At 30.5% G+C, this 17,530-nt stretch overlaps 1 protein-coding gene across 1 annotated transcript in view; it reads right to left on the bottom strand.

Moving 5' to 3' along the window:
• eIF3d1 (eukaryotic translation initiation factor 3 subunit d1) overlaps window positions 1–17,530 on the bottom strand; it is a 32,021-nt gene that overhangs the window by 9,515 nt on the left and 4,976 nt on the right. The window contains exons 4-13 of the mRNA XM_035376488.2: window positions 16,238–16,326; window positions 14,684–14,872; window positions 14,417–14,549; window positions 14,163–14,261; window positions 7,963–8,011; window positions 7,374–7,504; window positions 5,914–5,996; window positions 4,217–4,346; window positions 3,976–4,118; window positions 1,708–1,900 (exon numbers count right to left, since the gene is read on the bottom strand). Of these exons, the coding sequence (XP_035232379.1) occupies window positions 1,708–1,900; window positions 3,976–4,118; window positions 4,217–4,346; window positions 5,914–5,996; window positions 7,374–7,504; window positions 7,963–8,011; window positions 14,163–14,261; window positions 14,417–14,549; window positions 14,684–14,872; window positions 16,238–16,326 (1,239 nt within the window). The remainder of the gene's footprint in view (window positions 1–1,707; window positions 1,901–3,975; window positions 4,119–4,216; window positions 4,347–5,913; window positions 5,997–7,373; window positions 7,505–7,962; window positions 8,012–14,162; window positions 14,262–14,416; window positions 14,550–14,683; window positions 14,873–16,237; window positions 16,327–17,530) is intronic.

The raw sequence follows: 17,530 nt of genomic DNA, 5'->3' as shown, positions 1-17,530 counted from the left end.
GAACTCTGACCAGAAGTTACCTCTGTTTTTACTGCCCTATCGTTGCGCTCTTCACGAGACTGCAGGCTATTTTCCATTCCATATGGTCTTTGGTCAAATCAATGTCTCTTGTTTGGTCGCCATCCGGATGCGACTTCATATCCCGAAAAGTACATTCAAAACTTCCAAGCGCTAATTGAAGTAATACATATTTTTGCACCAGAACAAGTCAACTTGACGATAGAGAAATTAAATACCCAATACGACATGAGAGCTAGAGGTCATCCGATACAATGAATGTGAAAAGGTGCGATTATGGAATCTGATTCAATGGAAAGAACTTTCTTCTAAATTCTGGTCATCTTGGGGTGGTCCTTAAAATCGTAAACAGTCTGAACGATGATGTAGTTCGGATCTGTAAGTCATCCCAGCATAAAGTCGTTCATTACCATAGGCTAGTCCCTTACTATGGCCATAGTACGTAGTTCTCACAGCGTATATATTGTAAATAGAATACTAAAAATTTCTAAATTTATGCAGTTATTAATTTGACTTTTTTGTGTTATTCATTGAAATTTTGTTTTAGTACTACTGAATTTCCAAAAGTATAGCTTTCTGTCTAGGGTTTGTACTGCCCAGAACATATAGCTCTTGGGAGAAGGGCAATGTTATGAATTTATACATATATGTAAATAATTTTAGTGATGTTTAAAATTGCAGTATTTTTTTATAATGTAATATAAAATGCCTGAAAGAGACGATGCACTGTAGAAAAATAAAGGGAGCAAGTCTATTTTATAATGAGTAAATGGCTATCTCGCTAAATTGGTGAGATATCGCCAAGCTGGTGACGGTTTTGGCAACTAATTTTTTGTCTGTAATGGGTATTGTGATTGAATAACTGTAATTGATCTATGTTACTGTAACTGTATCTGGCCTTCATATGCCTTCGAATAATTTGAAGAAGTACCAAAGATCTCCCGGCGAATGGGGAAAACTATATAAGACTGGAGAGAGCACCAGTTTTTCAGTTGTTAGTTTCGAGCTGAATTTGGAGTATTGAGATATTTGTGAGAGCTCTGCCTTTTAGCTACACTGAACAGCTGTACGAATTCTTTTGTGGAAAGTTTTAGAATTGTAAAGTGCTTCTTTAGGTAAAAAAATTTTTTTTCAAACTATCAGTTCTGTCTGCATTTAATCCATCACGAACTCCTACGAACACAACAATACATACTTGCTATCATAACTGGTTTCGTATCAAATGCAATTTAGTTATGAATTATGAATTTCAAGCTTATGGGATTTATAGTTATGTATTAACCAGATAAATACATTTCACTGAAATGCTGAATAAAATTTTATGCAAGTAATATTTAATATAAAATTATTTAAATATACAAAAAATTTCATGCAATTCCCTTTCCCAAGAAAATTTTTTCCGAAATAGTAATTCTAATATTCTTACATATCAACCAATTAACTTGTAGAACAGAAAAGGAAAAAAAATTATGCACTTACAGAGATGTGTAAACTAAAAACAAATATCAAAATCTAATTTTAACGTAAACCTCTCTCATATATATAATACAATAATAAATTTAAATTCTTTCTCATAACACAATACAGAATTTAACACTCTACTAGCCACAGTAAACTAATCAGAACAAATAATAATGAAAAAGGTGCTCATTCAAAAAAAGATACTGTGAAGTAACAACTTTAAAATACCTTATTAGGATCTTTCATGATTAGGTATTTTCCTTCTTTTAATTTCATACAGGTGTCTACGATGCAACGTAAAATACCCCATGCGTTATCCATGTTCAAATTTATTTGATCAGCAAATTCTTTTGGCTTGAACTGTTGAGTACCTAAAATGGCATGCTTTGCAGAATCTCGTACATGGACCCGAGATACATACCTAAAAAAATCACACAGAATGGCATTTATCTCAGTAAAATGCATGCAAAAACGTTAATGTAAATTATAGCACCTCAAACAGTGTTACACAGTTTCATTGCATAAATTTTTAACTACAATATTTATATTTACCACAGATTTATTAATCTTGATAACAAAAATAATAGATAAGGATAATAAATAAGGATATGCAGTAATTAATTATACAGTAATAAATGCCTACATGGTAAATTATAGAGCAACAAAAACATTTAGATATTTTACTATTGAAATAGAAACCAATTCACTCTTTAGTCATAGTTGAGAAAAACTGCTGAATAGATAATGGGAGGGAAAATCACAACTGACTGGACCATTGAAACATTTTCATTTTAGAGAGAAAAAAAAAAAAAAAAAAAAAAAGGTTTTCATAAATAAATTTTTGCTTAAATATATTTAATCATATTATGGATGCTAAATGCACCCTACAATTTCTATATACGTCATTTACAATTTTAGATAACTAAGAAAAAAAGACAAAGCGAGGGACATTTATTTAAGGAGCAGCAGGCAAGAAAAAGTTACTGCAGTCATGTTTATCAGCCAGAAGGTCTGTTTTAAAGATTCACAAACGCTGCTTTAAAAAAAAAAAAAAAAAAAAAAAGTAGTAATAAACATGCTACTTTCTAATAATTCGAATTATAAACTCATTTTTCCATATATTACTTGGAAAAAATCTTCCAGAATCTTGTCAGTATCATTTATTAAACATTAAAAAGATTATGAAAAAGTTTTGAAATTTTGGATTAAGAAGCAATAGTATATGTAAACAAAAGAGAGATGGAACTATCAATGATTTCACTTAATTCTCCCCCCACCTTTACTTCCCTTTACCAAAATTATCCAAAAAAGTTTCAACTGATTAATTCAATTATTTCAAAATCTGCAAAATATAGTTAACAACTTTACTTTGAATTCTGCTTATCTATTTGATTTCATGCTCTTAATTTTAAGTTCTGCTTTTTGTTTTCATCAAATAATGACATAAAGCATAATTTCTGTCAACTTATCAAGTCATACTTCTTTTCAAATAAAGCTTAAGTCTTGTAAGATTGTATTGAGCAACAACATTATAATCAGTACCATTTCTCATTTTAAGAAGAGAAAAGGCTTTTTATTTTGGTTTAAATAAGTCCTAAATTCAAAATTTCACTTCTTCTTAATTGACATGTTTCCATGGAAAACATATATTTTGCAAGGAATTCTTTGAAAGTTCACAATGTGATAAATATGAATATTTTTTTCCCAAGCTATGAGGAAAAACTTCTGAATATTTGCACAACACAAGTCTTCTCCAAGGATTTATTCACACCTTCAAAAGTATCCGATTCATTTTAGGAAAAAAAAAAATATTACATTCATATATCTCTTCACGTTCAATTAGAAAACTTTCCCCCTTTTAAATAACCAGACGACATTTTAACTTTACTTTTTTTAAATTGCACTATCGCATTAGTCTAAGTGCCAAGAATAGTATTGAAAGTTTCTACATCGAAAGACATCATAAATTTTCAGTAATAGTCTCTGCAATCACTCCCTCCAAAAAAAAAAAAAAAAAAAAAAAAAAAAAAAAAAAGGACAAAAAGGTATATCAAACATGCAATATTAAATTTATTTTTAGCACTACATAAATTTGGTGAGAAATATTTTAAGCTTACGCATATCCTCTCCAAAAATATTTTTATAACACATACATTTATAAATCAGCTTACAAGGCAACATGAATGAGATTTCTTACACATTTTGCAAGTTGAAAAAGATCATAAAAATTCAAACTAAAATAATGACTAAGTAATTAATAAATAATTATACCAATTTTAAACACAGAAGAATATAAACCAAAACTTACATAAATAACAATATTCAGATAGTAAAAGATTATATCACCTACAAAAACTTCAATTCAACATTTTGATTTTAATACATGTTGCAGAAAACAAAATGCTGAATTTCATTACAATTCAATTTTTCATAAATACATAGGGACTTTGAATAATACGACAAAAGTATAAGAAATCTGACACCTAAGGACATTACCCAAATTTGATTTGATCAGATCCAGCTAATAAAGCTTGAACAGTCCATTTAGCAAGTTTGCAAGAATTATTTTTCAGCTCATTAGCAAGAACAGCTCCTCTCTGTGTATCTAGTTTTTGACGCCAATCAATGCCACCAGAAGCCTAAACATAAAACAGTCTTATTTATAAAGCATAAGTCACAAAAAGAAAATTACAGCCTTTTTGGATAAAAATAGAATATATAAAAATATATATCTTACCCTAGGATCCCATTCATTTAAAGCTTTTATATTGATAAACTGCAATTCTGAATTAGGCCCATGCATTACTGCATCATGTTCACAACGCACTACAAGCTGCACACCATCACCAAGATCCCATGAACGGTATCTACAAAATAAATAAATAACAAATAATACTTTTTATAAATTCAGCAATTATTTCAATATACAGTAGAGGAATATTACATCTTTCAAGGGACCATTCACAAATGATGTATAAATGGGAAAGATGTATAAACTAAATTTTAATTTATGATGTGTGTGTGTGTGATTATGACAAAGCCTCAAGGGCTATCTGCCTAAGGGGAGGAATGCCTTCGTAGAGAAATTTCTAAGGAAAACTGGCTCGTATACATGTTACACATGGAAAACCACGAAAATGCCCATGCAGCCAGCCCATTCGCAGGAATCGAACGTCGGATCAAACTACCAGTGTTCAGCGACTTTCCTGCAGGCTGCTGGTGGGCTAATTTATGATGTGAAGCATATACATATTAGTTGCACAGTATTGATACTACTACACTACTATTACATGATTTTATTATCTTACTTTCAATTTGTTTAAAATATTAACTATATTTAAACAAACCTAAAATTAGTATCTTATATAAGTATTTTATTAATATTAATATTTTAAATGATTAAACAAATTAAACGACCGCCCAATGGCAAAGTGGCTAGCGCGTCATGCAGCTGCACCACAGCTCCGAGGTTCGATCACAGGGCTGGGCAAGGTTGACTCAACCTTACATCCTCTTGATTGGGTTCGATAAAATGAGTAATAAGTTCACCTTGGACTGTTCGCCCAGCTGGTACAGTGGTTAATGAAGTCTACTATGGTATCAAAGAGCTCGGCTTCGAGTTCCAGAGAAGGCATAGTTATAAGTGTCCGTCCCTAAACTGTGACCATCTATTAGGTGCCTCCACATCTGGTCTTAAAAGTGGCCAATGCCGAATAGACATGTGCTCACCACTATATTTAAAAAAAAAAAAAAAAAAAAAGGTTCCTGGCATTGAATGACAGAACATTTAATGCTATTTCAAAAATTGTTAGAAATTCAGTTCTACCTCCAATCCACAGTTTAGTCAAGGATTTTTATAAAAACTCAAGTTTTAAGTCATTTGACAACTCAACAAATTCTTTTTGGGCTTTATATAACAGATGATTGATTTCATCCAGTCAATTAATGTAATTTCTTTAAACTTGTGTATCTGAATTAAATTTTTGCAATCCCATATTTAAGAAACACTGCTCTATCTCAATTTTGATTAACAGAGCCTTTTAGAATGTGAACAAGTGGTCATGCACTCCTTTATTACTTTTAAACTCTTGACAATATTTTTCCAAATAAGTGAATATACTTATTCTACAATGGTAATAACCATCAATTCCTATCCCTTGTATGGGATTTAATCTCAGCCAAAGGACTTGGCAGCTTAGGCATCATACTGTGAGGCAGCTACAATGAATTAATAATAGTTTTTAGCATTTATTATAAAAAAGAAAATTATAAGAATTATGAATTTTACAATGGATTAAAAGAATTCATTATAAAAAGAAAAACCTGTATTTAATAATAAAAAGTCTTGTGTAATTGGCAAAGAATTTCTCAAAAATATTAAACCAAAGTTGAATGTTTAAATAAATTTAAGTCAAAAGTAACATAACATTTTACCGATATGCAACAGACGCTACTTCACCTTCTTCATCGCTCTGAATAAATGGATTAACATTTTCAAAAGAATATTTCTCCTCACCCTAAAAAAATTTTTTTAAATTAAAGATTTATATAATAAATAATCACATCTGATATTTAATTTCATTTAAATTTTAAATTTAGTACAAAATCTTTGGATGATCTTCTTTATGAGTATAACAAGTAACAAAATTTAATGACATAATTAACTTTAAGCTAATAAGAAATTCAAATTTTGTTAGCTAACATATATAATAACAAAGCAAAAAAATAAAATAATAATTATCAGTTTTTTTTAGTGCACATTCCTTTTTAATATTAGGCAAAAAACAATCTCATTTTGGCATGGATCTTGAATTAAAACTATCAAATTTGAGAATGGTCAGAACAGGTTTTTCACCTTCAGAAGCTAAAAATCGTATGCTTTTTTATTCTAGATCTACATCAAAATAGGGTTGCTTTTTGGCCTAATTTTGAACTTTACATTGATGTATTTCTCTTCCTTTTTTGTTGTTAACACTTTTCACTAATGATAATCTAATGATTGAGCAAAAGATCATCATTAATATATTTTAAAAGAGTAAGAGCTTATGCAGTTAAAAGTAATTCTCAGCTTAACATAAATTTATCATTCAGTTTCAAAGAAATGGTACATGGCAAATGTATTATAGTAACACAATATCCCTATCAGTGGCCGAGTTGTTAAGACCACTGGAATACTGGTAGCTAAACCTAGGTATGAATCCAGGCAAACAGGTTGGCTATAGTAGTGTGAATATGACACAGTACCTTTTAGAAAGTCTCCCCTCTATAGGCAGAGAGTCCTAGAAGGCTTTGCCAAATTAAAATAACCTAACCTATAGAAACATGATATAACATCTGACTTTACAGTGTTTGATTATATGGCTTCTTTTTATACCAATATCCTAAGAACTATCTGCCATATGTATAGGCTTGTATTCCTGTTATACAAAGTGGGAAAATAAAGGACAACTCAAAGCAGCCAGCCTAGATATCTACTGGAATCATGATTATTTTGCTACACAAGATTACACCATGGAAATTGTAATCTAAGAGTAAGCACTCTTCTTACATGATAAGGAAAGACTATCATATATCTTTCCTCATCATAGGCTGAAATTCAGAAGGTTGCTTATTTAATTATGGTATGGTGGCTTTACGGAGGACTTCCTATAGGAAACTAGCTGACATACAGGGATGTGCAGCCAGCTTATTCATTGGGATTCAAACTGGGTCAAACTACCATTGTCCAGTGACTTTATCCATTTGGTCACAGGTGGGCTCTGAAACTCAGCAGGCACAGCAATAATGTATGTGCAGAAATGTGTTACATTTCTGAATCTGGTCTTAATAACAAAGTACCTAAATTTTAGTGAATTTTAAAATAAAAATTTTTTCAAAAAAAAAATTACACATACCATTTTCAATACTTGCTGAGAAAAATTATGATTTATAAAAGTTGCTTCTAAAGCTAAATTTCTAGGTGAGTTAATACTATTTCCTTCTTCATGGGGCGGTTCTGCAGCAGTTTCATTCACTGTTAACAAATCTAAATGAAAGAAATAAAAACGTAAGTTTAATATTAAAACGAAAGAAATACATTAAAAGCTTATACCACCAATTTAAGTTTCAATTAATTTAAAATACACTTTACAAATTGATTCAAATGGAAAACCCCAAGACGTTATTATAAAATCCTTAAGTTTTTTTTTTATTTGAGAAGTCAATTTTATAAACATTAAAAATGTCATCCAAATAAAATTACAATACACCCCGCACAAAAAATTTTTAATTGATTATTTTAGTTATCTAAAACATGACATTATTTATAACATTATTGTTGAAATTAATCCTAATTAATTTTAATATGAGAGATCATTTATTTTATTTATAACAAAACATCTTACAATCAACTTAATTTCACAATAACTTTTTATAAAATAACCAGTGTTTTCTATGAAACATTCATACTAAAATCAAACTGACAAGAAACTATAATCTACTTACCGAATTCAGAATCATCTCTCTTATCAAAGAATAACTTGTTTCCAACACGCTGCAACAAAAATAGAAGCCATGTAACAATTAATTTAAAAATAAACAAAATCCACATTATGATACATATAAATCTTAGTTCTGTAAGAATCTAATTAGAGTGAACTTGCTATTTTAGTTTAAATATGTTAAAGCATATGTGGGTTATATGAATATAGTATGGTGCGTGGTGGTTATGGCTCAGCATATATCCTTCAAAGTCATGACTCCATTTCGTTAAATATAACTTTATTTTCACACAACGAACATAATGAAATAACATACACAACAGTAAACTACTAAACTAAAATTCGTACATCCTACGCTCGAGCTAAAGGTGACGTGTGCAAGTTCACCCTCGTGCTAGCAGTTTTTACGTAAACCACATGACGTGGTCTAGCGGCACACGCAGTCGAACAAGAGACTGCCACAGAGTATCCCCCCAGTGACACAGTCATGACACAAAAGGAGTTAGCTGTAAATTTCCAAGTTTAAGATATGCACATTCGAATAATAGTTATACTTTAAAAATGTACGCACAAAAAAGAAATGCAAAATTCATAAATAGTAATAAAACACTTAAATTCTGATAGAAATATATACCCATACAATGCATAACTTAGTTACACAGAAATAATGAAAAGTTAATAAGCATTTTATGTAACTCCCAATACATATGAAAAAAAAAAAATTAATCAAGTATTTTTACACTATGACATTTGCTTGCAGCAAACCACAATAGAAAACTAAAATCATATTATAGTGATTAGTTTTTTAGGAAAATGAACATGACATCAACTGCGAGTAACTACTTGTTTTAGAACAATTTTTGAGTTTTCGCAGACGTCCTGTGGAAACTGAGAATGACAGATGAATCTACAGTCAAAAGTCGTCAATTCGGACACCCATAATCCGGAATGATCTATAATCCAGACCTCAAAGCTAAAAACTTTCTGCGCATGCGCCGCGTTGGCACATGCGCACAGCCGTTTTACGCGTGCGCATAAGACCTTGACTACTGCGCATATGCGTGTGCGCAAGTACAGAATACGTTTTCGCCTGCGCGTTTAATGTATAATGGACGGTGTAAGCTAAAATTATCTAATTATCTATTTCAGTTAATGTTAATGATTGCGTTGTTCCTTAATCTTCGAATTGGATCCCGCTTATTATTTTCTGCAGACTGTAAGAGCAATTTTATAAAAGTAAACTTGAACTTTCGATTATGTCAAATAGAATTTCCGATGCTGCAACTTCCAAAGGATCTATACAAAACGAAAGTATGTTTCGATGTCCAACAAACAAAAAGTGGAATTGCTGCAAAAAATGGATAAAGACATGAAGAATGCGACAGAGAGGTTAGTGAAAATGAAAAAATTTCGATTGACAAGTTAGTCGGTATTCTCGGCACAGAAATTAACTTTGTAACTGAACAAGAAATTATGTCTGTTTATAGAATTAAAGAGAAAGTATTATCACATAAAATGAAGCAACTTAAACAACTTACATTGAAAGAAATGTTTAATAAAGTAAACAAATAAATATTAAGCTTTTTTTTTTTTTTTTTTTTTTTTTTTTTGTAAATTTTGATACTCTTTAGATCATAATTGTTCTTTATTTCATAAATTACGGTTTCATATTTTTAATTTTAGAATTTCTGCATGCCATCTTACGAGATTTAAACTGATGATCTATAATCCGGAAAAATCGATAATCCGGAATCGAAGTCCCAACGAGTCCAGATTAACGACTTTTGACTGTATACGTTCTGACAACAAATGCTGGTTTTAAACGATCAATTGCAACTGTAATCTTTTTGTTATTTACCTCAATAATAAAATTTTTATCCATTCATTTAACCACAGCATGAGGACCAGTGTAAGGTGGAGTTAGAGGTGGTTTAAAAGAGTCGATATGCAGAAATACATGAGAACAGGTTTGAAGTGCCGGGTGTACATAAATTTATAGTTGAACATGTCTAGAGGTTGGAATAGGTCTAACTAGATGCATTACTGATCGAAGCTGTGATACATAAGATTCAGAAGGATACAAAATTAGCAGTATTCAGCATATGTGAGAGTAATCTAAGTGTGGTACCAAAGACAAGTACGAATCAGGTAGCATTTATATCTTTCTTAAAGGCAGATCTGATACCCAACAGAACTATAGGCAGAATTTCAGTCCATTTTGGGTTGTTATGAGCCATTATTGAACTTTTAACTTATTATAGCTCTTGCCTATGAAATCTCTCAATCAGCCCATTGGACTGAAGACATCCTACGCTTGAGCTAAACGTCAAGTGAACGAGTTCACCGTCGCGCTAGCAGTTTTTACGTAAACCACATGACGTGATCTAGCAGAGAGTCGAACAACAGACTGCCACAATAGGAACGGAAGTCTTTCCTGGTGAAGTGGTTCATGTTCATATTCCACATAAAAAAACTATAAAAATACAAATGGAGACAGCTTATTTACCAGTTCAAAAATGACATGAATGATCTTATCTTCTCAGTTAATGGCGCACCTAAAACTGGTGATTAGCAAATTTCTTTTTCTGAACTTATGGCATGATTACATACATTTTAACAGATCTCTCAATATCCAGCAAAAAATTAAGCAGCTAATTGCAAATTTTTGAATAATGTAAATAGTGACAGTCAATAACATTAATGACGGAACTGAAAATTTTATATAATTTACAACTCAAAATAAATATATAAAAAAAAAATTCAGGGGTAAGGGGCTATTACCACTACTTACTGAATACAAATAGAATGCTAGCTTGATGAAGCAATATTAGTTGATAAATACCTATTTTAATATTGCTGAGACAAGCTTAAAAATTAAGATTTCTTTCTTTTTAAATCTAAGGTAGAGTATTAAGGCCCGTCTACACATAGCGATTTTCTCGGCCGACAATATCTGAGATAGCTCGCCTGTCCACACGGAATGATTTTCTCCTTAGTACAGGAATTCACTCAGCCAATCACTATGAAAGGAAATGGTCCCGCCCTCTACAGCGTCACACTGTCTACGATTTGTAAACAAAGCTTACGATGTTGTCAAATAGTCAAAATAATGGATGACTATTTTAAATTGCTACTATAGATACAGCTACAATTTTGAACTTAGCTACTGCTACAGAAAGGGGGGAAATGCATTTGGACCAGAAATTGGGTCAAACAGCGAGAAATTCATAGTGCCTTCATAATTCCCTGCTCCGGGAGTTACGTAATGAAGACACAGTACAATTCAGAAGGTATTTACGGATGATGCCACGTGATTTTGATTTTTTGCTAAATTTAGTTTGCAGGAAAATAATAATAATAAAAAAAAAATAATAATAATAATGCTTTTCTTTTGTGTACTGAGTACAGATATTACTCCTTTTTTAGTTTATAATCAAAACCTTTATTAATTAATAAATAGACAATAATATCATGAATATCAAACCAATATGAGTAAAAAGTATTAATAAAGAATAAAGATTACTACATTACAAAGCAACAGTGTAATTTCAGTGCAAAAATTTTGAATAAGAAATATAAAGGCACAAAGTCTTAAGCAGTATATCTATTGAACATTAAAAAACTAATATCAGCATAATTAAATAACTAATACAGTCTGAAAACTATGATTATATGACTCTATCAGTTAATCAGCGAATAAAATTTAGCAATATTGAATTAAATTGGGCTGTAATTTGCTTTATCAAAATTCAATTAACACAAAACTGAGTTTGTGACTTTTGATTTTCTTTTGACAAATAGATCTAAAACACCATTCGAAAAATAAATTCGAAAAATAAAAAGAAAGATGTTAAAATTCAATAAACACCCCACCCGTAGGCGAAAAAATAAAAGGTGACTCTTAAGTCATGCAGTTCGAATTTAGTGATGGAGAAACTAAATTAAAAAGTTCTTCCAGCTGCAGAAAGTCCAAAATTAAGGCGGGGATTGAACCCACAATCTTGACGTACGAAGAAAACCTAGTCTACTCTTTACCACTAGGGTATGATCGCTCGTGCAAGAACTGTTGGAAAAGCTATGTACTTCATCACCTGATTAACTCCCATTTTTGACGAAGTTAATTGAGTCTCTGCGCTGCTTTATTCTCGACTGGAGATTTTGCTTTTTGAATTTTTTCAGTAAGTGCGACCACAGTTTCAAGTAGTTTCTGAATATTTTCATCTAGTACCCATGACGTGGTATCATTAATAGTTTTTGGAGCTTTTCTTGAGAGAGTTAAAATCATTTTCACCCGGAATTAGAAAATATTTGAATATATAAAGTAATGGGGAAAACAAATCTTATCAAAATAAGAGAATCCCTTAATTTTTTTATTTTTAAAATTTACATTACTCGTGTCCCACAACACAAAATTTTCTCTATAGAAATCGATTAGTTGAGTTTCGCTCCAAGAAATGCAGCCATGTTTATTATTCCAAATAAGGAGAAAAGCACGTGATCACTCAAAGCAATCTTATTGGCTAGAGACTCTGATTTTATCGTATGCTAGTGAGCAATGAACACCAGTTCTGAAATCGCGGCAGAGAACATGACCGATTTTTGATGGATACGCAGATCCTTAAAATTGTTGCTCTACGAGAAAGTCGGCCAAGAAAATCACTTCGTGTAGACGGGCCTTTATAGATTTTGAAAGACATAAAATGCAGTCTTGATGTTCTGAAATAATGTAAATATAGCAAATAACAATTTAATGTTATATCATAAAATAATTTACAGCAAATAGCAAAATGCAGCAGGAGCACCTTATAAAACTATTATAATAAACGAAACTATGTCAGTTAGAAGCATAAAACTTGTCCTTAGTTATTCTCTCCAACATCGATATAAAGTTGAACTTTTCCAGAAACAAAGGTATCTTGTAAATTGAATAGAATCATAATACTCTTTATTATAGTGTTAATCTCTTTTTCAGTTAAAATTACATATTATAGTTAGTTAGTTATAAATAACTAACTATAATAACTAAGTTGGAGTTAATGATAGCTTAAAAGGCATTTTTACTCCTGAAGAACAGGGACCTATGTTAAATTGCCCTTAAGTTTGACATAATTTATTAAAAATCTATGCCCTAGAGGTTTTCCCCTCTTAAATTTAAATTTTACTCTAGGAATGTTTCTCTTTTATTTGATTATGATATGGTGTTTTATAACTTATCTTCCTTTAAAATGTTTACAGATGCTGTAGCAGAATAGGAACAGGCATAGTCTTGATAAAGCATTAAGTCCCAATTGCTAAGGCCTTGCAGAACAAGATAAACAGTGCTGTGTGTATAGGAATCATAACATCCTATCCTAAGAGCTTGCCAACTGATTCCTATATACTCAGGTTTTTGCTATTCTGTTTATTAACATGGAAACCAGGCTGAAATAATTTTGTTTAATATTCATACTTTATGAAGAATTCTATACACTGTTGCAGATTTAATACTACAGATAGCTTTTTATTATTAGGTATGGGCATTAAACAGCCATTTGTATTATTTTTGTGGGCACAAGCCATTCTTCCTGGAATTACCTCCATAGCAGGCCTCATATTCTTTTTATCATATAATAAACTTTAATCCCTTTGAATAATCTCTTGGAAAATTACAAAATCAGCAAAAGACTATTGCCCTTGAGTATGCAAAAGTTATAAACAATGATGAAGTAATCAATTGTAAATTTGCAGACATTCATCTTCATTTATGAAGCAAAAACACAGACTGGTAACATCCTTATTTCACATATATAAACTACATCCCTTGTTTATATATGTGAATATCCATAATTTAGAACAATACTTCATAGCTACTAAAAGAGAATCAATAAGACATGCATTTCTGACGAATCCAATTCAGAACATGCATAACAATTTCAAAAGTCTATATTTATCATATCAAATAACTACAGAGTGGCATCTATACCTCAATCAGATCTGCAGATATTATGAGCATAGATAAAATCTGACAAGTGGGTGATTCTAAGGACCACATTACATTCTAGTGCTATGGTCAAAATCTCAGCTACTATGATCCCAATATTAGCAGCAAAAGCAGAATGAAGGTTAATTTTTTCTGAATGCCTGAGTTTAGAAAACAAATAAGTTTCACAAATATTTCACTTTTAAGACTTAACTGTTAACAAAACCAAATAAAATATATATTACCTGAACAACTACATCCCATGAGTAAACTGATCTAGTGGCACACATGAGAGTAGCTATTATTGCATCAGTGGCAAACACATTTCCTTCAGATTTCGTCAGCTTTATCAAGAAAGTCAACAATTAAATATCAAATTTAATCTTTCAATAAAAAGGGGTAAGTCAATATTAAAATTGAATTTATAACAGAAAAACTAAATAAGAAATTACTATCAAGAGCACTACATATTAAGAAGCAGAGAAACAGAAAAATTTACCTGTCGAATAATAGGATCATCAGTAGTAGTTACTTTATGGAAAATCCTGTTAATTCTTTGCAGTTGTTTTTCTAATTTGCATGTTACTCTATCGTATGATTTATCGTAAAATTCAACAGCACCACATGTGTAACTGAAATAATTTTTTTTAAATAAATATTTCACATAAAAGGAAAAAATAAGTACATTAAATACTTAACTGCACTAGTGATTTTAAAATATTGATTACTGATTCAATGGAAGGTATTAAGAACTTTCAATATTTACACATCTTTCCCTTCATTCACACTTGGTAAAGAAAGTTTGCCCAATCTTGGAAAGTCCATTTCTTCTATGACTTGCCATTCTGGACGAACTGTTACTGATGCATCCCGATTCTTCACTGGTGCTTGTCCTTTATTATCAAATTTATGCCGCATCTGCTTCTGCCATTTACGCACTTGCTGGATACGATCTCTAAAATAAAAACAAAAGCCAAATATACATGAATTTTACCTTTAGAAACCTTCTGTTTATACTCAATTTCATATATACAGTTAAAAGTCTTTAATCCGGACGTCCATAATCCGGACCTCAAAGCTACAAACTTTCTGCGCATGTGTACACGAATAATAAGTTTACACATGTGCATAATACATTACACATGTGCGTTTAATGTATAATGGACGGTATAAGCTAAAATTATCTAATTAGGCTAAATATATCTAATTATCTATTTCAGTTAATGTTGCAGATTGCGTTGTTCCTTAATCTTCTAATTGGATCTGGCTTATTATTTTTTGCAGACTGTTACAGCAATTTTATAAAAAGTAAGCTTGAACTTTCGATTATGTCAAAAAGAGTTTTCGATTCTGGAGCTGCCAAAGCATCTACAAAGCGAAAGCATGTTTCGATGTACAGCTTCCGATAGTGAAGAAAATGACAGAAAGGTTATTGAAAACGAAAAAATTTCGATTGACAAATTCGTCGGTATTCTTGACACAGCAATTATAGGACTTGAACAGCGGAACTTTGTAATTGAACAAAAAATTATGTCTGTTTATAGAATTAAAGAGAAAGTATTAGTACATAAAACAAAGCAACTTAAACAACTTACGTTGAAAGAAACGATGTAACAAAGTAAACAAATAAATATTAAGCTTTTTTTTTTTTTTTTGTAAATTTTGATACCCTTTAGATCATAATTTCTCTTTATTTCATAAATTACGGTTTCATATTTTTAATTTTATAATTTCTGCATGCCATCTTACCAGATTTAAACTGATGATCTATAATCTGGAAAAACCCGATAATCCAGAATCGCCGAAGTCCCGACGAGTCCAGATTAAAGACTTTTGACTGTATAAATAAAGAAGAAAATATATGTCATTCAGAAAGTTATAATTTGGCATTAGTTAAAAGAACTTAATATGAAAGCCTTACACTTCAAATTATTTTAGTAATTTTTTAACATTTAAGAAAGATTAATAAGCAAAAATTATTTAAATATGAATGATAATCATAATAACTACTACTGTAATTAAAATTTATATTTGTGCTCAATTTAAATTTTATATTTACCATTTTTAAGACATAACTGCCACACAAAGCTATAACTAGCTCCTTTCAATTATATAGTAATTATGCACTTCGCCATTCAATTAAAAAAAATTTCATAAATGGAGAGTATTACTTTTAAATTTTAAGATCACTAACTTTACTTGACCTTTAAAAATTAAGAGGGAGATAAATAAATCAAATAAAAACAAAATAATTCATAAAAGACTATTATTTTTAACTCACTAATTATTCTTAAACAGTTATAAATTAATAACAGTATACCTTTCACGTCCTTTTGCATTTTTTGACAGAATCTGCATTTGTTGCTGTTGAGCTTGTTTCATACGTTCACGATTACGCATATTTCTTTGCTGAAATTAAAATTTTATTTATAGAATGCATAATTTGAAAGTAATAGTATTAATCTATACTTTATATGAAATTACCAAACAAAAATAAAAAATTTGTTAATACTGAACAATATTTTTATGGGGCTAGTCAGCAAATATTTCAGTGAAACTCTTACTTCACATTAGAAAAAATAAAAGATTTTTGAACATCCTTATGGTAACTGAAACCAATTATAAAAGCTTGAGAATAAAATGTTAAATCATGGAAAGTACAAAAATTGTTATCAGAAGGGACATTAATTTCGGCACTGTAAGGATTTGTATAAGTACCTGAATGCTATTAAGTTGAATGCATTAAAGAAAACAATCAGTTAAGTTTAATTAAAAATAGAATGAGATAACTGCATTTTTACTGCTTATTATTAAGAAATTAAATTGTAAAGAATGGAGTTCCATGTTTAAGAATTAGCAAAACTTTGCTTGAAAAGTAAGTCTCAGCCCTAGTTCTGCTTATCTATTTTCTTTTAAGGTTAATAATCATGTACTTGATTATTTCTAATTGCAGCAAAATTTAGTCTATGAAATTTTCTTGCAACAGGTACAAATTTAATTATGTGCTTTAAAAAATAAATTTGTGAGCTTTACAAATATCGCTTTATTAAATAATAATTAAATTTGCATTTTACTAATTATAAATGAACTAATTCAGAAGTCAAACAACGAAAATCAGCGTTATATTTTCAAATTTTCACAGGACTAGTTTCGATGGTTTTACCAAACCACCATCGTCAGCTGCAAATGAATGAGATAGGATATAATGATCAGATAAGATAAGAAAGCCTGGACAGAAAATAAGCTAGTGGTGCCATCTGTTGATGAAACCAGAACTAAAACACAATTTCTTTAAAGGCCGAAGGCAACTAGTCCTGTTAAAATTTGAAAATATAACGCTGATTTTCGTTGTTTGACTTCTGAATTAGTATTTGTTCGGCGAGTTATTGTATCTTAATTATAGTAATTGTATCTTAATTATACACTGTTTAATTTTTAACATATTTTTAAAAATAAAATGTATCTATGTATGGCCAACCAAGAATGCAGATTTTGGGTTTTAAAATTTGGTAGCAATTTTCCTGGCTAATGCTTCTGCATTTTTTCCCCTTGTAAAGAGCTACAATGGGAGTGTAGACTTTATCGGCTAATGAAAAAGAAAGTGCTGAAGCAG

This window comes from Stegodyphus dumicola, chromosome 9 (genome assembly GCF_044657685.1).
Source record: "Stegodyphus dumicola isolate Sdum_Otavi_A_Nest chromosome 9, ASM4465768v1".
NCBI lineage: Eukaryota > Metazoa > Arthropoda > Arachnida > Araneae > Eresidae > Stegodyphus > Stegodyphus dumicola.
This window is presented reverse-complemented; position numbering and strand designations above follow the sequence as displayed.